This window comes from Palaemon carinicauda, chromosome 22 (genome assembly GCF_036898095.1).
Source record: "Palaemon carinicauda isolate YSFRI2023 chromosome 22, ASM3689809v2, whole genome shotgun sequence".
Lineage (NCBI taxonomy): Eukaryota > Metazoa > Arthropoda > Malacostraca > Decapoda > Palaemonidae > Palaemon > Palaemon carinicauda.
In genome coordinates, this window is record NC_090746.1 from 55,381,352 (window position 1) to 55,404,644 (window position 23,293).

The 23,293-nt window shown below is 39.6% G+C and overlaps 1 protein-coding gene across 6 annotated transcripts in view; it reads right to left on the reverse strand.

Moving 5' to 3' along the window:
- The window catches only part of LOC137616456 (uncharacterized), a 120,923-nt gene that overhangs the window by 72,158 nt on the left and 25,472 nt on the right, over positions 1–23,293 (reverse strand). For all 6 annotated transcript variants that reach the window (XM_068346238.1, XM_068346239.1, XM_068346234.1 and 3 more), the window contains exons 6-15: positions 6,454–6,668; positions 5,835–5,940; positions 5,506–5,676; positions 4,392–4,522; positions 3,598–3,858; positions 2,438–2,518; positions 1,726–1,881; positions 742–844; positions 365–478; positions 1–96 (exon numbers count right to left, since the gene is read on the reverse strand). The exon at positions 1–96 is cut by the window's left edge and continues 75 nt beyond it. In XM_068346238.1, the coding sequence (XP_068202339.1) occupies positions 1–96; positions 365–478; positions 742–844; positions 1,726–1,881; positions 2,438–2,518; positions 3,598–3,858; positions 4,392–4,522; positions 5,506–5,676; positions 5,835–5,940; positions 6,454–6,668 (1,434 nt within the window). The remainder of the gene's footprint in view (positions 97–364; positions 479–741; positions 845–1,725; positions 1,882–2,437; positions 2,519–3,597; positions 3,859–4,391; positions 4,523–5,505; positions 5,677–5,834; positions 5,941–6,453; positions 6,669–23,293) is intronic.

Sequence of the window (23,293 nt, forward strand, 5' to 3'; positions counted from 1 at the left end):
ATTTTGAAAGGCTAGACGTCCAAGTTGCCTTTGCAAAGCTTTGGAGATGTACTTTCTCATGTTTTGGTAGTAGTTGGTTCTCACGTGTTCGGCCACCTGCAATGATCAGTGGTCAAAGTTTACGTCAGGCTAATTACCGGGTAAAGAATGGTTATAGGCGTACACAATTTGATGTGAAATTGTGCTGCATTAGATTTTTTGCTGAGTATTAACTTTGGAAAGGAAATGGTTGTGCACAGTGCTCTCTCTCTCTCTCTCTCTCTCTCTCTCTCTCTCTCTCTCTCTCTCTCTCTCTCTCTCTCGGATCCAAGAAGGTTCGTCAAATGTTAGAGAAAGCAAAATTTATATCGCCTGATAAACTTGCCTTGATCCGTATGGGATTAGTTGGTGTGTCCGTATGAAATTTCCTCGCAAAGAAATATCTGTGGGATGATTCCATCATCTCAATTAGATCACTTTCTTCCACTGGACCAGGACCCTAAGATATTGAAATGTGAAAAAAAAGAGGTTAATTGTCCCCTTATTGATTTTCAATGGAAAGGATTATTGAGGCAATGAAACCGTTTAGTAGTAAATTGCGTGCTGATAATGAAGTGATATAATTTAGTATAATGACAGTGTTTATGTTATATGTATGTCTATACCTTGTCACTATTATTATTACATAAGAAATATAGTCAGGCATGATTAAAATGAAGGTTACGCTAAATTAGTAGACCTGTCGTAGACCTACGTGATTACCTGTCCGCAGAAATCTGTGTCCTCCATGTGTCGACACAGATTAATGACGTTCCTGCCCTCAAACTTCTTGAGCCAGTGGAAACCAAGAGGTCGACAGCTACTTCTACAAAGTAAATGAAGTCGGAAGGATAGGTAGATCCAGAGTCAATACAGATAGGGTAGATCAGTATGAAGTAAGCGTTCACGCAATTAGATTAGAGTAAAGAGGGGAGGGAAGACTAATGGAGGTTGTGATTGCAAGCTCATTATGCTAATTCATGCTAAATTTTAGTTTGGTAAACACATACTTAATTCAAGTTATCAGATGCGTGCTGAAATTATGTGTTATGGTCTTGACCACCAAGGCAAGGCCCCCCCCCCCCCCCCAAAAAAAAAAAAAAAAAAAAACGCTATGAGTATAAAAACTAAAATGAGGTTTCGGTTTATAAGTAAATTAGAAAAGGATAATCATTACTAACAATTGTGAAGATAGTTGTAGTTTTATGCCAGTCAATGTGAATAGAATCTTTTGTTATCATCAAAATAGTAATGGGTATTGAAAAGATAACGTTAGGTCAATGAAGTTTTACGACGGACCGACCATGTAGACATCCATTTTGTTAATATGAGTAGATGTTCGGGAGGATTCGGAAAATTTTGTAAATCTGTATCACTTCTTGAAGTGATGTTGATAGTTATTGAATCAGCCTCCGAAAACCTTTCTTGAGCTTTCAGTAGTAATCCTTTTTTAAAGTTTCTCCTTCAAAGGATAATTCTTTTGTACCTTATTAAAGATATAAGTCATTTTGAATAACGATAGATACAATTGAAATTTGCCGTTGTAAATACTGTAATGTAAATATTTGAAAATAAGCAAATGCAATAGAAGAAAGTGCTAGATAATAAAATAGATCGAATTATCTTTAATTTTACTCTGGACAGACAAGTAAGATAAACTAAGACATAATAGGTGTTAAACGACTTATAGTCATCGGGGAAACTTACGCGTATGGCGAGTTCATTGCAACGGTCGGGAAGTAAGACTCGTCTGGAATAATGGAGGTTTGCAGATGATAATGCCAACGATTGATGACGTTGGACCTCCGGCTATATGTCACTGCGTAATCCCACATGTTGCGGCCCATGATCGACCATTGAGAACTGTTAATAAAGAAGGCTATGTGCATTTGGTGACCCAGAATACCCTCAGGATTGAGGTGTAATCGGTCGAATGAGCTGCTGCGACTGAGTAGTTAGATTTATTCTGTTAATAGCAACTGCATCCCTAAGGATTTGCTGAGAAATCGGAAGGCTATGCCATTCTTCTGGGCCCTCTATTCAAGTTTTTTAAGAGGAAAAGGCTCAGAAAGGTAGAACCTTCCGGTTTTCATAGATTCTTCAGAGATGGACTGCAAAGGTTGTCTTTACAGTATCTCTGTTATGTGCCACTAGTATCCAATTACAGACCTTGGAAATGTGGACTCTTCATTTACAACTAGGCAACGCCAGTCCATTAATTTATACATATATATATATATATATATATATATATATATATATATATATATATATATATATATATATATATATCATTTATACTGTACAATATATGTATATAAGAAACATTTTAATTCTGAATTTTCGTGCAATAACTAAAGTAGTACTCGCGCCTATCAATTGGCAAGAAGCATTAGCGAATTGATTCCAGCATCCTCACCCTGTGTAGATTGGGATCTCCTCCGGGTAAGGCTGACCTCCGCCTCGACTCACGTTGTAGACGTATCCTTCGCAACCGTGCCTGTTGAGCAAAGATTGGGTGACGAGTCATCGAAATGTTTCGGTTACAATTAATTTTAAATTTCATGTCTTTTTTTTTTTTTAATCTAGATATTTATATGACATGTTCTAGTAGTAATTTGAAAGGATTTTTTTATATTTTTTTTTTTTACTCTGCACCTTTTCCATTTTAAATTTTCTCCAACAATTTCTATTCTCCTTTATCCCTTTCTCCTAACATTTTACTTCCTCTCCCTCTTTTCCACTTGTTTCCCCTTCCAATTTCTCCTACCTGATAGATTATTATACTATTATCTTCCCATTTTTCTTTATTCCTCCTAGCTGATAACCCCCCTCTCTTTGTCATTTCCCTTCCAATTTTCATCATACCTTTTCTTTTCTTCCATCTACCCAATCTCAGTCCGCTATTTTCACCCCCCCCCCCCTTTCTTGCCCTCCTTCCAATTTCCATTGTTCCTTTCCTCCATCTATTTATATTGAATCTTTTTGCACTGTACCCAATATTTCTTGTCCTCTCCCATCCCAATTTCCTCCTCCCCTCCCCCTTTTCATAATCTTTCCCTTTCCCCCCTCCATCCATATTTCTCATCCCCTCCCCTTTTTCCCACCCTCCCCTTCTTTGCCCCTCTCCTCTCCCCTTTTCTCTCCTCTCACTTTCCCCCACCCCTCTCCTCTCCCGTTGCCCCTCTCCTCTCCCTTTGCTCATCTCTTCTCCTTCTCTCCCCTTTTATTCCTCGCCCTCCCTTCCCCCTCCCCCTCCCCTCCCCTCCCCTCCCCTCCCCTCCCCTTCCCCTCACCTCCCCCTCCACTCCCATTCCCCATTCCCTTCCCCTCACCTCCCCCTCCACTCCCATTCCCCATTCCCTTCCCCTCACCTCCCCCTCCACTCCCATTCCCCCTTCCCTTCCCCTCACCCCTCCCTTCCCAAACCACTCCCATTCCCCCTCCACGTCCCCTCCCATTCTCCTTTCCCCTCCCCCTCCCCCTCCCCTCTCCCTCCCTTTACCCTCTCTCCTCCCTTTACCCTACCCCTCTCTTTACCCTCTCCCCTCTCCCTTTCTCTGCCGAACTCGCACCTACCAGACATCCCAAACGAGTCCCTGTTCGGCTTTCATGTTATCGTTCCGCTGGCCGAAGAGGGGGACGAAGCTGGTGCCCCTGTAGGATGCCAGGGTTGCGCTCAGGTCATCCACGTCCCTGATGGGCATGTCGGCTCCGCTGAGTTTGACACCGAAATCCCAGGGTCCCATTCGTAGGAGCTCCTCGAAGGACTCCAATTCGGCTCTCACGATATTAAATGAACCCCACGAGGCTACAAAGGAACGTGAGGGAGGTAAAATTCTGAAAGAAAAGATGTTGTCCTTTTTTTTTTGTTTCTTTGTCTCTATTCAGTTTAGATTATTTCAATTTGTGAGATGTATTAAAAGGGTCACAAATATCTAATGATATACTGTTAGCCTTATTTTAAATACAGTTGTTTATTTTAGATAAAAAATTACCATTTAACAATTAGCTTGGGAAGTTTAGAAGTAGAAGAGATTATTTTACTAGCTTGAAAAGTTAAGAGGTTAGAGACAATATTACGACAGTTATCAGTAGGTCGTAGATGAGGGATTTTCTTTTATTTTACATTAACATCATCAAATTTACCTACTACATAAGAAAATACAGATTTATGCGTAAGTGGCCTGTGGTTATTTTCCACTGATGGTAGCAGACGGAAGATCTTGTAAGGCCCACTCAACGGAAATTGAAATTTTCTTGAATTTATGGACAGGAATACTGTGAAAAAAGTACTACGATTAAGGGGGGTTGACTTACAAGTGTGAAAAATCAAACTAGGTATAACAATAAAATGCGGAAATGATATTCACCTTATGTTAGTAGCTCCCGGCAGGATCGTCGCAATCATACTGGTGATTGTGTTTCGAATTTCGGTTTGTCTGGCATCCACGTGAATGACGTAGAAGTGGTGAGGTCGGTAGATGAGACTCAAAAGCTGCATCTGATGAAAAAAGAGCCTCCATTCAAAATTGATGGATGATAATATGCTATGCAGCGGTTGAATAAGCTAGGGAATTATTATTTTGATTTATACCAACGAGTACGTTTCATATTGGCGTTTTCTCCCATAGATATAAGAATCATTCTTCACCTTTGGACAGTGTATGTATGTATGTATGTATGTATGTATGTATGTATGTATGTATATATATACAGTATATATATATATATATATATATATATATATATATATATATGTATGTATATATATATACATATATATATATATATATATATATATATATATATATATATATATATATATATATTAAAAGCTGTCAAGAATCCAGATTGATTTTATAGCAATGGGAGAAAATGCCACTATATATAATATAAAACAAACAATTTGGTATGGGCCTAAATGAAAATAATAATTCCCTGGGTTACATGACCACTGCATGGCATAAGAATGAATGTATATATATATATTGTAAATTCATGTATTACAGTCTGTATGTTTGCATATATTGCTTGTTTTATTTTCTCTTTTATATGGAGAATGGCTGTGTTTTCATGTAAACTTTTGGAGGTTTTAAGTGAAGTCTTTTTAATTTTGTTTTGGTCATACTTACAGCTCTTCCAAAGAGAAGTTTGAGCTTTATTTTTTCATCTGAACGTTTTTACTTAATAAATACTTATTCAGCCTTCAACTAAGCCAATGAAACAGGCCTTCAAACGTGTGATATTCTTGACCCACCTCTCTTCGGTTTGATGGGCGGAAGACATGATCGATCAGTATAACAACCTTATTCAATCCTTATTTGCATTCCCTCCCCGCGATATATGTCACGACTCGCCTAAGATTCTGCAGTTTATTCTGTAGTGTCTTTCAGTGAATCTGAATGATATACTTTGTGATAATTCATACTCACTAGCAAATCTGTGTGTGAAAAGTAATTAAAATAGTGATATTAACCAACATACCACTGATGGTGGATCCTTATGGGCGAGGATAACAAATCCAAGTCGAACTGGTATGAGATTTCGATGTGGGTTTGACATCAAGGCATCATTCTGACTCGTGTCAGGTCTCAACCCTGGGCGGGGGAAAGAGCTGGCGGCCAAAATGAGGTCCTCTGGCATACTGTCTTTGGCCTAAAATAAGTATTCATATGTAAGTTAATATATTTTTTAAGCCGGATGGATTATTAACATTCATGCTTATCACTCCCATTGCCAGAACAGCTAAATCACATATTTTTAACTCTTCAGATAGTTTGGAATGCTTAACCACTTTTAGCATTTTTCCTCACCTGATCAGGCTGCAGGACGAACGGGGGCAAACATAGACCCTTATTGTGATATAAGAATGAACAGTATATCTCTTGAAGTTCTTTTCTGCAGGTATTTGAAGGGACTCTGTAGGAAAAAAAAGATTGGCAAATCAGTTTCGTTTGAGAAATATAGGTTGAGGAGCATAGGTTAGTTTTGCAATGGCGAAAAAAAAAAACGAAATGTATCTATCCAAATCAAGCTCAGTCACTTAATGAAAAAAACGATTGATCTCGTTCTGGTAGAGAGAAGCTAAAAAGAATAGGATTATGGTAATAAATATACTGAGCTTTCAAAATTTATAGATTTTGAGTTGATTAATTGTTTTTAGTTATTGCATCGACTTTTCTAAGATACTGATGGTGAGCTTTCCTATTTTAGGTAGCTCTTTAGATTTTCCATTCGTCAACACAGTGAAAGGGCGGTTTATTGAATACGTTATTTTAGGTGCCGTGCAAGAGCAATATGCCTAACCCCCCAAAAAAAAAAAAAAAAAAATGTTGCAATATTATTCATTTAAATTCACATGAAGCTCAAGTTTCAATTAAATGGTAAAGTGGTGCTTAATGAAACCCCTATGATAAAATGCCAAGAACTTGCCTTCCGAGAAGTGACCAAAGAGCTTCACTAACGTCCTGTGGACCTGGCGGTTCTTGGTGGCATTTTCCTCTGTAACCAGCATTATTAGCCTCTTCCAGGGGAAGACAAATTCCATAAAAGATTTCGTCCTCTTCTTCCTCCCTCTTCCTGATCTCTGTTCCTGAGTAGTCATCTACACTGACCTCTAAGCGAGATGTGTAGGTCAGGTGGAGGACCTGTGGTTGGTAATATATGGTACAAATTTAAAGTTGGTTGACCTGCAGTTGGTGAAATATGGCGGAATTTTAAGGCTGGTTGTCTTGTGGTTGGTAATATATAGTGGAATTTTAAGGCTGGTTGACTTGTGGTTGGTAATATGTGGTGGAATTTTAAGGCTGGTTGACTTGTGGTTGGTAATATGTGGTGGGATTTTAAGGCTGGGCGACTGTGGTTGGTAATATACTGTATGGTGTGATCTTAAGGCTGGTTGTCTTGTGGTTGGTAATATGTGGTGGGATTTTAAAGTTGGTTGACTTGTGGTTGGTAATATGTGGTGGGATTTTAAGGCTGGTTGTCTCGTGGTTGGTAATATATGGTGGGATTTTAAGGCTGGGCGACTGTGGTTGGTAATATATGGTGGAATTTTAAGGCTGGTTGACTTGTGGTTGGTAATATATGGTGGAATTTTAAGGCTGGTTGACTTGTGGTTGGTAATATATGGTGGGATTTTAAGGCTGGGCGACTGTGGTTGGTAATATATGGTGGAATTTTAAGGCTGGTTGACTTGTGGTTGGTAATATATGGTGGAATTTTAAGGCTGGTTGACTTGTGGTTGGTAATATATGGTGGAATTTTAAGGCTGGTTGTCTTGTGGTTGGTATTATGTGGTGGAATTTTAAGGCTGGATGACTTGTGGTTGGTAATATGTGGTGGGATTTTAAGGCTGGGCGACTGTGGTTGGTAATATATGGTGTAATCTTAAGGCTGGTTGTCTTGTGGTTGGTAATATGTGGCGGAAATTTAAGGCTGGTTGTCTTATGGTTGGTAATATATGGTGGGATTTTAAGCTGGTTGACTTGTGGTTGGTAATATGTGGTGGAATTTTAAGGCTAGTTGACTTGTGGTTGGTAATATGTGGTGGGATTTTAAGGCTGGTTGTCTTGTGGTTGGTAGTGTATGGTGGGATTTTAAGGCTAGTTGTCTTGTGGTTGGTAGTATATGGGGGAATTTCAAGGCTGGTTGTCTTGTGGTTGGTAATATATGGTGCAATTTTAAGGCTGGTTGACTTGTGGTTGGTAATATGTGGTGGAATTTTAAGGCTGGTTGTCTTGTGGTTGGTAATATATGGTGCAATTTTAGGGCTGGTTGACTTGTGGTTGGTAATATGTGGTGGAATTTTAAGGCTGGTTGTCTTGTGGTTGGTAATATATGGTGCAATATTAAGGCTGGTTGACTTGTGGTTGGTAATATGTGGTGGAATTTTAAGGCTAGTTGACTTGTGGTTGGTAATATATGGTGTAATTTTAAGGCTGGTTGTCTTGTAGTTGGTAATATATGGTGCAATTTTAAGGCTGGTTGACTTGTGGTTGGTAATATGTGATGGAATTTTAAGGCTGGTTGTCTTGTGGTTGGTAGTATATGGTGGGATTTTAAGGCTGGGCGACTGTGGTTGGTAGTATATGGTGGGATTTTAAGGCTGGTTGACTTGTGGTTGGTAGTATATGGTGGGATTTTAAGGCTGGTTGACTTGTGGTTGGTAATATGTGATGGGATTTTAAGGCTGGTTGTCTTGTGGTTGGTAGTATATGGTGGGATTTTAAGGCTGGGCGACTGTGGTTGGTAGTATATGGTGGGATTTTAAGGCTGGTTGACTTGTGGTTGGTAGTATATGGTGGGATTTTAAGGCTGGTTGACTTGTGGTTGGTAATATATGGTGTAATTTTAAGGCTGGTTGTCTTGTAGTTGGTAATATATGGTGCAATTTTAAGGCTGGTTGACTTGTGGTTGGTAATATGTGATGGAATTTTAAGGCTGGTTGTCTTGTGGTTGGTAGTATATGGTGGGATTTTGAGGTTGGTTGACTTGTGGTTGGTAGTATATGGTGGGATTTTAAGGCTGGTTGACTTGTGGTTGGTAGTATATGGTGGGATTTTAAGGCTGGTTGACTTGTGGTTGGTAATATATGGTGGGATTTTAAGGTTGGTTGACTTGTGGTTGGTAATATATGGTGGGATTTTAAGGCTGGTTGACTTGTGGTTGGTTGTATATGGTGGGTTTTAAGGCTGGTTGACTTGTGGTTGATAGTATATGGTGGGATTTTAAGGCTGGTTGACTTGTGGTTGGTAATATATGGTGGGATTTTAAGGTTGGTTGACTTGTGGTTGGTAATATATGGTGGGATTTTAAGGCTGGTTGACTTGTGGTTGGTAGTATATGGTGGGTTTTAAGGCTGGTTGACTTGTGGTTGGTAGTATATGGTGGGATTTTAAGGCTGGTTGACTTGCGGTTGGTAATATATGGTGGGATTTTAAGGTTGGTTGACTTGTGGTTGGTTATATATGGTGGGATTTTAAGGCTGGTTGAATTGTGGTTGGTAGTATATGGTGGGTTTTAAGGCTGGTTGACTTGTGGTTGGTAGTATATGGTAGGATTTTAAGGTTGGTTGACTTGTGGTTGGTAGTATATGGTGGGATTTTAAGGCTGGTTGACTTGTGGTTGGTAGTATATGGTGGGATTTTGAGGTTGGTTGACTTGTGGTTGGTAGTATATGGTGGGATTTTAAGGCTGGTTGACTTGTGGTTGGTAATATGTGGTTGGATTTTAAGGCTGGTTAACTTGTGGTTGGTAATATATGGTGAGATTTTAAGGCTGGTTGACTTGTGGTTGGTAGTATATGGTGGGTTTAAGGCTGGTTGACTTGTGGTTGGTAGTATATGGTGGGATTTTAAGGCTGGTTGACTTGTGGTTGGTAGTATATGGTGGGATTTTAAGGCTGGTTGACTTGTGGTTGGTAGTATATGGTGGGTTTTAAGGCTGGTTGACTTGTGGTTGGTAGTATATGGTGAGATTTTAAGGTTGGTTGACTTGTGGTTGGTAGTATATGGTGGGATTTTAAGGCTGGTTGACTTGTGGTTGGTAATATATGGTGGGATTTTAAGGCTGGTTGACTTGTGGTTGGTAATATGTGGTGGGATTTTAAGGCTGGTTGACTTGTGGTTGGTAATATATGCTGGGATTTTAAGGTTGGTTGACTTGTGGTTGGTAATATATGGTGGGATTTTAAGGCTGGTTGACTTGTGGTTGGTAATATATGGTGGGATTTTAAGGTTGGTTGACTTGTGGTTGGTAATATATGGTGGGATTTTAGGGCTGGTTGACTTGTGGTTGGTAATATATGGCGGGATTTTAAGGTTGCTTGACTTGTGGTTGGTAATATATGGTGGGATTTTAGGGCTGGTTGACTTGTGGTTGGTAATATATGGTGGGATTTTAAGGTTGCTTGACTTGTGGTTGGTAATATATGGTGGGATTTTAGGGCTGGTTGACTTGTGGTTGGTAATATATGGTGGGATTTTAAGGTTGCTTGACTTGTGGTTGGTAATATATGGTGGGATTTTAGGGCTGGTTGACTTGTGGTTGGTAATATATGGCGGGATTTTAAGGCCGGTTGACTTGCGGTTGGTAGTATATGGTGGGATGTTAAGGCTGGTTGACTTGGTTGGTAGTATATGGTGGGATTTTAAGGTTGGTTGACTTGTGGTTGGTAGGGTATGGTGGGATTTTAAGGCTGGTTGACTTGTGGTTGGTCATATATGGTGGGATATTATGGCTGGTTGAGTTGTGGTTGGTAGTATATGGTGGGATTTTAAGGTTGGTTGACTTGTTGTTGGTAATATATGGTGGGATTTTAAGGCTGGTTGCCTTGTGGTTGGTAATATATGTTGGGATTTTAAGGCTGGTTGTCTTGTGGTTGGTAATATATGGTGCCTTGTGGTTGGTAAATTGGTAAAGTTGGTTGATCTGTACTTGGTAATATATGGTGGAATTTTAAGGCTGATTGACTTGTGGTTAGTAATATATGGTGGAATTTTAAGGTTGGTTTACTTGTGGTTGGTAATATATGGTGGGATTTTAAGGCTGGGCGACTATGGTTGGTAATATATGGTGGGATTTTAAGTCTGGTTGTCTTGTGGTTGGTAATATATGGTGCAAATTTAAAGTTGGTTGATCTGTACTTGGTAATATATGGTGGAATTTTAAGGCTGATTGACTTGTGGTTAGTAATATATGGTGGAATTTTAAGGTTGGTTTACTTGTGGTTGGTAATATATGGTGGGATTTTGAGGCTGGGCGACTATGGTTGGTAATATATGGTGGGATTTTAAGTCTGGTTGTCTTGTGGTTGGTAATATATGGTGCAAATTTAAAGTTGGTTGATCTGTACTTGGTAATATATGGTGGAATTTTAAGGCTGATTGACTTGTGGTTAGTAATATATGGTGGAATTTTAAGGTTGGTTTACTTGTGGTTGGTAATATATGGTGGGATTTTGAGGCTGGGCGACTATGGTTGGTAATATATGGTGGGATTTTAAGTCTGGTTGTCTTGTGGTTGGTAATATATGGTGCAAATTTAAATTTGGTTGACCTGTAGTTGGTAATATATGGCGGAATTTTAAGGCTGGTTGTCTTGTGGTTGGTAATGTATGGTGCAAATTTAAATTTGGTTGACCTGTAGTTGGTAATATATGGCGGAATTTTAAGTCTGGATGTCTTGTGGTTGGTAATATGTGGTGGAAATTTAAGGCTGGTTGTCTTATGTTTGGTAATATATGGTGGGATTTTAAAGTTGGTTGACTTGTGGTTGGTAATATGTGGTGGGATTTTAAGGCTGGTTGTCTCGTGGTTGGTAATATATGGTGCAAATTTAAATTTGGTTGACCTGTAGTTGGTAATATATGGCGGAATTTTAAGTCTGGATGTCTTGTGGTTGGTAATATGTGGTGGAAATTTAAGGCTGGTTGTCTTATGTTTGGTAATATATGGTGGGATTTTAAAGTTGGTTGACTTGTGGTTGGTAATATGTGGTGGGATTTTAAGGCTGGTTGTCTCGTGGTTGGTAATATATGGTGGGATTTTAAGGCTGGGCGACTGTGGTTGGTAATATATGGTGGAATTTTAAGGCTGGTTGACTTGTGGTTGGTAATATATGGTGGAATTTTAAGGCTGGTTGTCTTGTGGTTGGTATTATGTGGTGGAATTTTAAGGCTGGTTGACTTGTGGTTGGTAATATGTGGTGGGATTTTAAGGCTGGGCGACTGTGGTTGGTAATATATGGTGTAATCTTAAGGCTGGTTGTCTTGTGGTTGGTAATATATGGTGCAAATTTAAATTTGGTTGACCTGTAGTTGGTAATATATGGCGGAATTTTAAGTCTGGATGTCTTGTGGTTGGTAATATGTGGCGGAAATTTAAGGCTGGTTGTCTTATGGTTGGTAATATATGGTGGGATTTTAAGCTGGTTGACTTGTGGTTGGTAATATGTGGTGGAATTTTAAGGCTGTTGACTTGTGGTTGGTAATATGTGGTGGGATTTTAAGGCTGGGCGACTGTGGTTGGTAATATATGTATGGTGTGATTTTAAGGCTGGTTGTCTTGTGGTTGGTAATATGTGGTGGGATTTTAAGTTGGTTGACTTGTGGTTGGTAATATGTGGTGGGATTTTAAGGCTGGTTGTCTTGTGGTTGGTAATATATGGTGGGATTTTAAGGCTGGGCGACTGTGGTTGGTAATATATGGTGGAATTTTAAGGCTGGTTGACTTGTGGTTGGTAATATATGGTGGAATTTTAAGGCTGGTTGACTTGTGGTTGGTAATATATGGTGGGATTTTAAGGCTGGGCGACTGTGGTTGGTAATATATGGTGGAATTTTAAGGCTGGTTGACTTGTGGTTGGTAATATATGGTGGAATTTTAAGGCTGGTTGACTTGTGGTTGGTAATATATGGTGGAATTTTAAGGCTGGTTGTCTTGTGGTTGGTAATTATGTGGTGGAATTTTAAGGCTGGTTGACTTGTGGTTGGTAATATGTGGTGGGATTTTAAGGCTGGGCGACTGTGGTTGGTAATATATGGTGTAATTTAAGGCTGGTTGTCTTGTGGTTGGTAATATGTGGCGGAATTTTAAGGCTGGTTGTCTTGTGGTTGGTAATATATGGTGGGATTTTAAGGCTGGTTGACTTGTGGTTGGTAATATGTGGTGGAATTTTAAGGCTGGTTGACTTGTGGTTGGTAATATGTGGTGGGATTTTAAGGCTGGTTGTCTTGTGGTTGGTAGTGTATGGTGGGATTTTAAGGCTGGTTGTCTTGTGGTTGGTAGTATATGGGGGAATTTTAAGGCTGGTTGTCTTGTGGTTGGTAATATATGGTGCAATTTTAAGGCTGGTTGACTTGTGGTTGGTAATATGTGGTGGAATTTTAAGGCTGGTTGTCTTGTGGTTGGTAATATATGGTGCAATTTTAAGGCTGGTTGACTTGTGGTTGGTAATATGTGGTGGAATTTTAAGGCTGGTTGTCTTGTGGTTGGTAATATATGGTGGGAATTTTAAGGCTGGTTGACTTGTGGTTGGTAATATGTGGTGGAATTTTAAGGCTGGTTGACTTGTGGTTGGTAATATATGGTGTAATTTTAAGGCTGGTTGTCTTGTGGTTGGTAATATATGGTGCAATTTTAAGGCTGGTTGACTTGTGGTTGGTAATATGTGGTGGAATTTTAAGGCTGGTTGACTTGTGGTTGGTAGTATATGGTGGGATTTTAAGGCTGGTTGACTTGTGGTTGGTAATGTATGGTGGGATTTTAAGGCTGGTTGACTTGTGGTTGGTAGTATATGGTGGGATTTTAAGGCTGGTTGACTTGTGGTTGGTAGTATATGGTGGGATTTTAAGGCTGGTTGACTTGTGGTTGGTAATATATGGTGGGATTTTAAGGCTGGTTGACTTGTGGTTGGTAATATATGGTGGGATTTTAAGGCTGGTTGACTTGTGGTTGGTAGTATATGGTGGGTTTTAAGGCTGGTTGACTTGTGGTTGGTAGTATATGGTGGGATTTTAAGGCTGGTTGACTTGTGGTTGGTAATATATGGTGGGATTTTAAGGTTGGTTGACTTGTGGTTGGTATATATGGTGGGATTTTAAGGCTGGTTGACTTGTGGTTGGTAGTATATGGTGGGTTTTAAGGCTGGTTGACTTGTGGTTGGTAGTATATGGTGGGATTTTAAGGTTGGTTGACTTGTGGTTGGTAGTATATGGTGGGATTTTAAGGCTGGTTGACTTGTGGTTGGTAGTATATGGTGGGATTTTAAGGTTGGTTGACTTGTGGTTGGTAGTATATGGTGGGATTTTAAGGCTGGTTGACTTGTGGTTGGTAATATGTGGTGGATTTTAAGGCTGGTTGACTTGTGGTTGGTAATATATGGTGGGATTTTAAGGCTGGTTGACTTGTGGTTGGTAGTATATGGTGGGATTTTAAGGCTGGTTGACTTGTGGTTGGTAGTATATGGTGGGATTTTAAGGCTGGTTGACTTGTGGTTGGTAGTATATGGTGGGATTTTAAGGCTGGTTGACTTGTGGTTGGTAGTATATGGTGGGATTTTAAGGCTGGTTGACTTGTGGTTGGTAGTATATGGTGGGATTTTAAGGCTGGTTGACTTGTGGTTGGTAGTATATGGTGGGATTTTAAGGCTGGTTGACTTGTGGTTGGTAATATATGGTGGGATTTTAAGGCTGGTTGACTTGTGGTTGGTAATATGTGGTGGGATTTTAAGGCTGGTTGACTTGTGGTTGGTAATATATGGTGGGATTTTAAGGTTGGTTGACTTGTGGTTGGTAATATATGGTGGGATTTTAAGGCTGGTTGACTTGTGGTTGGTAATATATGGTGGGATTTTAAGGTTGGTTGACTTGTGGTTGGTAATATATGGTGGGATTTTAAGGCTGGTTGACTTGTGGTTGGTAATATATGGTGGGATTTTAAGGTTGGTTGACTTGTGGTTGGTAATATATGGTGGGATTTTAAGGCTGGTTGACTTGTGGTTGGTAATATATGGTGGGATTTTAAGGTTGGTTGACTTGTGGTTGGTAATATATGGTGGGATTTTAAGGGCTGGTTGACTTGTGGTTGGTAATATATGGTGGGATTTTAAGGTTGGTTGACTTGTGGTTGGTAATATATGGTGGGATTTTAAGGCTGGTTGACTTGTGGTTGGTAATATATGGTGGGATTTTAAGGCTGGTTGACTTGTGGTTGGTAGTATATGGTGGGATTTTAAGGCTGGTTGACTTGTGGTTGGTAATATATGGTGGGATTTTAAGGTTGGTTGACTTGTGGTTGGTAATATATGGTGGGATTTTAAGGCTGGTTGACTTGTGGTTGGTAATATATGGTGGGATATTTAAGGCTGGTTGACTTGTGGTTGGTAGTATATGGTGGGATTTTAAGGTTGGTTGACTTGTGGTTGGTAATATATGGTGGGATTTTAAGGCTGGTTGCTTGTGGTTGGTAATATATGGTGGGATTTTAAGGCTGGTTGTCTTGTGGTTGGTAATATATGGTGCAAATTTTAAGTTGGTTGATCTGTGGTTGGTAATATATGGTGGAATTTTAAGGCTGGTTGACTTGTGGTTGGTAATATATGGTGGAATTTTAAGGTTGGTTTACTTGTGGTTGGTAATATATGGTGGGATTTTAAGGCTGGGCGACTTGGTTGGTAATATATGGTGGGATTTTAAGTCTGGTTGTCTTGTGGTTGGTAATATATGGTGCAAATTTAAAGTTGGTTGATCTGTACTTGGTAATATATGGTGGAATTTTAAGGCTGATTGACTTGTGGTTGGTAATATATGGTGGAATTTTAAGGTTGGTTTACTTGTGGTTGGTAATATATGGTGGGATTTTGAGGCTGGGCGACTATGGTTGGTAATATATGGTGGGATTTTAAGGCTGGTTGTCTTGTGGTTGGTAATATATGGTGCAAATTTAAATTTGGTTGACCTGTAGTTGGTAATATATGGCGGAATTTTAAGGCTGGTTGTCTTGTGGTTGGTAATGTATGGTGCAAATTTAAATTTGGTTGACCTGTAGTTGGTAATATATGGCGGAATTTTAAGTCTGGATGTCTTGTGGTTGGTAATATGTGGTGGAAATTTAAGGCTGGTTGTCTTATGTTGGTAATATATGGTGGGATTTTAAAGTTGGTTGACTTGTGGTTGGTAATATGTGGTGGGATTTTAAGGCTGGTTGTCTCGTGGTTGGTAATATATGGTGCAAATTTAAATGGTTGACCTGTAGTTGGTAATATATGGCGGAATTTTAAGTCTGGATGTCTTGTGGTTGGTAATATGTGGTGGAAATTTAAGGCTGGTTGTCTTATGTTGGTAATATATGGTGGGATTTTAAGTTGGTTGACTTGTGGTTGGTAATATGTGGTGGGATTTTAAGGCTGGTTGTCTCGTGGTTGGTAATATATGGTGGGATTTTAAGGCTGGGCGACTTGTGGTTGGTAATATATGGTGGAATTTTAAGGCTGGTTGACTTGTGGTTGGTAATATATGGTGGAATTTTAAGGCTGGTTGTCTTGTGGTTGGTAATTATGTGGTGGAATTTTAAGGCTGGTTGACTTGTGGTTGGTAATATGTGGTGGGATTTTAAGGCTGGGCGACTGTGGTTGGTAATATATGGTGTAATTTTAAGGCTGGTTGTCTTGTGGTTGGTAATATGTGGTGGAATTTTAAGGCTGGTTGTCTTGTGGTTGGTAATATATGGTGGGATTTTAAGGCTGGTTGACTTGTGGTTGGTAATATGTGGTGGAATTTTAAGGCTGGTTGACTTGTGGTTGGTAATATGTGGTGGGATTTTAAGGCTGGGCGACTGTGGTTGGTAATATATGGTGGAATTTTAAGGCTGGTTGTCTTGTGGTTGGTAATATGTGGTGGAATTTTAAGGCTGGTTGTCTTGTGGTTGGTAATATATGGTGGGATTTTAAGGCTGGTTGACTTGTGGTTGGTAGTATATGGGGGAATTTTAAGGCTGGTTGTCTTGTGGTTGGTAATATATGGTGCAATTTTAAGGCTGGTTGACTTGTGGTTGGTAATATGTGGTGGAATTTTAAGGCTGGTTGTCTTGTGGTTGGTAATATATGGTGCAATTTTAAGGCTGGTTGACTTGTGGTTGGTAATATGTGGTGGAATTTTAAGGCTGGTTGTCTTGTGGTTGGTAATATATGGTGCAATTTTAAGGCTGGTTGACTTGTGGTTGGTAATATGTGGTGGAATTTTAAGGCTGGTTGACTTGTGGTTGGTAATATATGGTGGAATTTTAAGGCTGGTTGACTTGTGGTTGGTAATATATGGTGGAATTTTAAGGCTGGTTGACTTGTGGTTGGTAATATGTGGTGGAATTTTAAGGCTGGTTGACTTGTGGTTGGTAGTATATGGTGGGATTTTAAGGCTGGTTGACTTGTGGTTGGTAATGTATGGTGGGATTTTAAGGCTGGTTGACTTGTGGTTGGTAGTATATGGTGGGATTTTAAGGCTGGTTGACTTGTGGTTGGTAATATATGGTGGGATTTTAAGGCTGGTTGACTTGTGGTTGGTAATATATGGTGGGATTTTAAGGCTGGTTGACTTGTGGTTGGTAATATATGGTGGGATTTTAAGGCTGGTTGACTTGTGGTTGGTAATGTATATGGTGGGATTTTAAGGCTGGTTGACTTGTGGTTGGTAGTATATGGTGGGATTTTAAGGCTGGTTGACTTGTGGTTGGTAATATATGGTGGGATTTTAAGGCTGGTTGACTTGTGGTTGGTAATATATGGTGGGATTTTAAGGCTGGTTGACTTGTGGTTGGTAGTATATGGTGGGTTTTAAGGCTGGTTGACTTGTGGTTGGTAGTATATGGTGGGATTTTAAGGCTGGTTGACTTGTGGTTGGTAATATATGGTGGGATTTTAAGGCTGGTTGACTTGTGGTTGGTAGTATATGGTGGGATTTTAAGGCTGGTTGACTTGTGGTTGGTAGTATATGGTGGGATTTTAAGGCTGGTTGACTTGTGGTTGGTAGTATATGGTGGGATTTTAAGGTTGGTTGACTTGTGGTTGGTAGTATATGGTGGGATTTTAAGGCTGGTTGACTTGTGGTTGGTAGTATATGGTGGGATTTTAAGGTTGGTTGACTTGTGGTTGGTAGTATATGGTGGGATTTTAAGGCTGGTTGACTTGTGGTTGGTAATATGTGGTGGATTTTAAGGCTGGTTGACTTGTGGTTGGTAATATATGGTGGGATTTTAAGGCTGGTTGACTTGTGGTTGGTAGTATATGGTGGGATTTTAAGGCTGGTTGACTTGTGGTTGGTAGTATATGGTGGGATTTTAAGGCTGGTTGACTTGTGGTTGGTAGTATATGGTGGGATTTTAAGGCTGGTTGACTTGTGGTTGGTAGTATATGGTGGGATTTTAAGGCTGGTTGACTTGTGGTTGGTAGTATATGGTGGGATTTTAAGGCTGGTTGACTTGTGGTTGGTAGTATATGGTGGGATTTTAAGGCTGGTTGACTTGTGGTTGGTAATATATGGTGGGATTTTAAGGCTGGTTGACTTGTGGTTGGTAATATATGGTGGGATTTTAAGGCTTGGTTGACTTGTGGTTGGTAGTATATGGTGGGTTTTAAGGCTGGTTGACTTGTGGTTGGTAGTATATGGTGGATTTTAAGGTTGGTTGACTTGTGGTTGGTAGTATATGGTGGGATTTTAAGGCTGGTTGACTTGTGGTTGGTAGTATATGGTGGGATTTTAAGGCTGGTTGACTTGTGGTTGGTAGTATATGGTGGGATTTTAAGGTTGGTTGACTTGTGGTTGGTAGTATATGGTGGGATTTTAAGGCTGGTTGACTTGTGGTTGGTAATATATGGTGGATTTTAAGGTTGGTTGACTTGTGGTTGGTAGTATATGGTGGGATTTTAAGGCTGGTTGACTTGTGGTTGGTAATATATGGTGGGATTTTAAGGCTGGTTGACTTGTGGTTGGTAATATATGGTGGGATTTTAAGGCTGGTTGACTTGTGGTTGGTAATATATGGTGGGATTTTAAGGTTGGTTGACTTGTGGTTGGTAATATATGGTGGGATTTTAAGGCTGGTTGACTTGTGGTTGGTAATATATGGTGGGATTTTAAGGTTGGTTGACTTGTGGTTGGTAATATATGGTGGGATTTTAAGGCTGGTTGACTTGTGGTTGGTAATATATGGTGGGATTTTAAGGCTGGTTGACTTGTGGTTGGTAATATATGGTGGGATTTTAAGGCTGGTTGACTTGTGGTTGGTAATATATGGTGGGATTTTAAGGTGGTTGACTTGTGGTTGGTAATATATGGTGGGATTTTAAGGCTGGTTGACTTGTGGTTGGTAATATATGGTGGGATATTTAAGGCTGGTTGACTTGTGGTTGGTAATATATGGTGGGATTTTAAGGCTTGGTTGACTTGTGGTTGGTAATATATGGTGGGATTTTAAGGCTGGTTGCTTGTGGTTGGTAATATATGGTGGGATTTTAAGGCTGGTTGACTTGTGGTTGGTAATATATGGTGGAATTTTAAGGCTTGGTTGATCTGTGGTTGGTAATATATGGTGGAATTTTAAGGCTGGTTGACTTGTGGTTGGTAATATATGGTGGAATTTTAAGGTTGGTTTACTTGTGGTTGGTAATATATGGTGGGATTTTAAGGCTGGTTGTCTTGTGGTTGGTAATATATGGTGCAAATTTAAATTTGGTTGACCTGTAGTTGGTAATATATGGCGGAATTTTAAGGCTGGTTGTCTTGTGGTTGGTAATATATGGTGCAAATTTAAATTTGGTTGACTGTAGTTGGTAATATATGGCGGAATTTTAAGGCTGGATGTCTTGTGGTTGGTAATATATGGTGGGATTTTAAGGTTGGTTGACTGTGGTTGGTAATATATGGTGGAATTTTAAGGCTGGTTGTCTTGTGGTTGGTAATATATGGTTCAAATTTAAAGCTGGTTGACCTGTAGTTGGTAATATATGGCGGAATTTTAAGGCTGGTTGTCTTGTGGTTGGTAATATTTTGGAAATTTAAAGTGGTTGACCTGTAGTTGGTAATATATGGCGGAATTTTAAGGCTGGTTACTTGTGGTTGGTTATATGGTGGGATTTTAAGGCTGTTGACTGTGGTTGGTAATATATGGTGGAATTTTAAGGCTGGTTGACTTGTGGTTGGTAATATATGGCGGAATTTTAAGGCTGGATGTCTTGTGGTTGGTAATATATGGTGGGATTTTAAGGTTGGTTGACTGTGGTTGGTAATATGTGGTGGAATTTTAAGGCTGGTTGTCTTGTGGTTGGTAATATATGGTTCAAATTTTAAGGCTTGGTTGACTGTGGTTGGTAATATATGGCGGAATTTTAAGGCTGGTTGTCTTGTGGTTGGTAATATATGGTGGATTTTAAGGCTGGTTGCGACTGTGGTTGGTAATATATGGTGCAATTTTAAGGCTAGTTGACTTGTGGTTGGTAATATGTGGAGGAATTTTAAGGCTGGTTGTCTTGTGGTTGGTAATATATGGTGCAATTTTAAGGCTAGTTGACTTGTGGTTGGTAATATATGGTGCAATTTTAAGGCTGGTTGACTTGTGGTTGGTAATATTGGTGAATTTCAAGGCTGGTTGTCTTGTGGTTGGTAATATATGGTGCAATTTTGAGGCTAGTTGACTTGTGGTTGGTAATATGTGGAGGAATTTTAAGGCTGGTTGTCTTGTGGTTGGTAATATATGGTGCAATTTTGAGGCTAGTTGACTTGTGGTTGGTAATATGTGGAGGAATTTTAAGGCTGGTTGTTTGTGGTTGGTAATATATGGTGCAATTTTAAGGCTAGGTTGACTTGTGGTTGGTAATATATGGTGCAATTTTAAGGCTGGTTGACTTGTGGTTGGTAATATGTGGTGGAATTTCAAGGCTGGTTGTCTTGTGGTTGGTAATATATGGTGCAATTTTGAAGGCTAGTTGACTTGTGGTTGGTAATATGTGGGGAATTTTAAGGCTGGTTGTTCTTGTGGTTGGTAATATATGGTGCAATTTTAGGCTAGTTGACTTGGGTTGGTAATATATGGTGGGATTTTAAGGCTGGTTGACTTTGGTTGGTAATATGTGGTGGAATTTTAAGGCTGGGCTTGGTTGGTAATATATGGTGGAATTTTAAGGCTGGTTGTCTCGTGGTTGGTAATATATGGTGCAATTTTAAGGCTGGTTGACTTGTGGTTGGTAATAGGTGGTGGAATTTTAAGGCTGGTTGACTTGTGGTTGGTAATATATGGTACAATTTTAAGGCTGGTTGACTTGTGGTTGGTAATATATGGTGCAATTTTAAGCTGGTTGACTTGTGGTTGGTAATATGTGTGGAATTTTAAGGCTGGTTGACTTGTGGTTGGTAATATGTGGGATTTTAAGGCTGGTTGACTTGTGGTTGGTAATATATGGTGGGATTTTAAGGCTGGTTGACTTGTGGTTGGTAGTATATGGTGGGATTTTAAGGCTGGTTGACTTGTGGTTGGTAGTATATGGTGGGTTTTAAGGCTGGTTGACTTGTGGTTGGTAATATATGGTGGGATTTTAAGGCTGGTTGACTTGTGGTTGGTAATATATGGTGGGATTTTAAGGCTGGTTGACTTGTGGTTGGTAGTATATGGTGGGATTTTAAGGCTGGTTGACTTGTGGTTGGTAGTATATGGTGGGATTTTAAGGCTTGGTTGACTTGTGGTTGGTAGTATATGGTGGGATTTTAAGGCTGGTTGACTTGTGGTTGGTAATATATGGTGGGATTTTAAGGCTGGTTGACTTGTGGTTGGTAATATATGGTGGGATTTTAAGGCTGGTTGACTTGTGGTTGGTAGTATATGGTGGGATTTTAAGGCTGGTTGACTTGTGGTTGGTAATATATGTTGGGATTTTAAGGCTGGTTGACTTGTGGTTGGTAATATATGGTGGGATTTTAAGGCTGGTTGACTTGTGGTTGGTAGTATATGGTGGGATTTTAAGGCTGGTTGACTTGTGGTTGGTAGTATATGGTGGGATTTTAAGGCTGGTTGACTTGTGGTTGGTATATATGGTGGGATTTTAAGGCTGGTTGACTTGTGGTTGGTAATATATGGTGGGATTTTAAGGCTGGTTGACTTGTGGTTGGTAGTATATGGTGGGATTTTAAGGCTGGTTGACTTGTGGTTGGTAATATATGGTGGGATTTTAAGGCTGGTTGACTTGTGGTTGGTAATATATGGTGGGATTTTAAGGCTGGTTGACTTGTGGTTGGTAGTATATGGTGGGATTTTAAGGCTGGTTGACTTGTGGTTGGTAGTATATGGTGGGATTTTAAGGTTGGTTGACTTGTGGTTGGTAATATATGGTGGGATTTTAAGGCTGGTTGACTTGTGGTTGGTAGTATATGGTGGGATTTTAAGGTTGGTTGACTTGTGGTTGGTAATATATGGTGGGATTTTAAGGCTGGTTGCTTGTGGTTGGTAATATATGGTGGGATTTTAAGGCTGGTTGACTTGTGGTTGGTAATATATGGTGGGAATTTTAAGTTGGTTGACTTGTGGTTGGTAATATATGGTGGAATTTTAAGGCTGGTTGACTTGTGGTTGGTAATATATGGTGGAATTTTAAGGTTGGTTGACTTGTGGTTGGTAATATATGGTGGGATTTTAAGGCTGGGTGACTGTGGTTGGTAATATATGGTGGGATTTTAAGGTTGGTTGACTTGTGGTTGGTAATATATGGTGGGATTTTAAGGCTGGGTGACTGTGGTTGGTAATATATGGTGGAATTTTAAGGTTGGTTGACTTGTGGTTGGTAATATATGGTGGGATTTTAAGGCTGGGTGACTGTGGTTGGTAATATATGGTGGGATTTTAAGGCTGGGCGACTTGGTTGGTAATATATGGTGGGATTTTAAGGCTGGTTGTTTGTGGTTGGTAATATATGGTGCAAATTTAAATTTGGTTGACTTGTAGTTGGTAATATATGGCGGGATTTTAAGGCTGGTTGTCTTGTGGTTGGTAATGTATGGTGCAAATTTAAATTTGGTTGACTGTAGTTGGTAATATATGGCGGAATTTTAAGGCTGGATGTCTTGTGGTTGGTAATATATGGTGGGATTTTAAGGTTGGGTGACTGTGGTTGGTAATATGTGGTGTAATTTTAAGGCTGGTTATCTTGTGGTTGGTAATATATGGTTCAAATTTAAAGCTGGTTGACCTGTAGTTGGTAATATATGGCGGAATTTTAAGGCTGGTTGTCTTGTGGTTGGTAATATTTTGGAAATTTAAAGTTGGTTGACCTTAGTTGGTAATATATGGCGGAATTTTAAGGCTGGTTACTTGTGGTTGGTAATATATGGTGGGATTTTAAGGCTGGTTCGACTGTGGTTGGTAATAATGGTGGAATTTTAAGGCTGGTTGACTTGTGTTGGTAATATATGTGCAATTTTAAGGCTGGTTGATTTGTGGTTGGTAATATGTGGTGGAATTTTAAGGCTGGGCGAGTTTGGTTGGTAATATATGGTGGGATTTTAAGGCTGGTTGTTTGTGGTTGGTAATATATGGTTCAAATTTAAGGCTGGTTGACTGTAGTTGGTAATATATGGCGGAATTTTAAGGCTGGTTGTCTTGTGGTTGGTAATATATGGTAGGATTTTAAGGCTGGGCGACTGTGGTTGGTAATATATGTGCAATTTTAGGCTAGTTGACTTGTGGTTGGTAATATGTGGAGGAATTTTGAAGGCTGGTTGTCTTGTGGTTGGTAA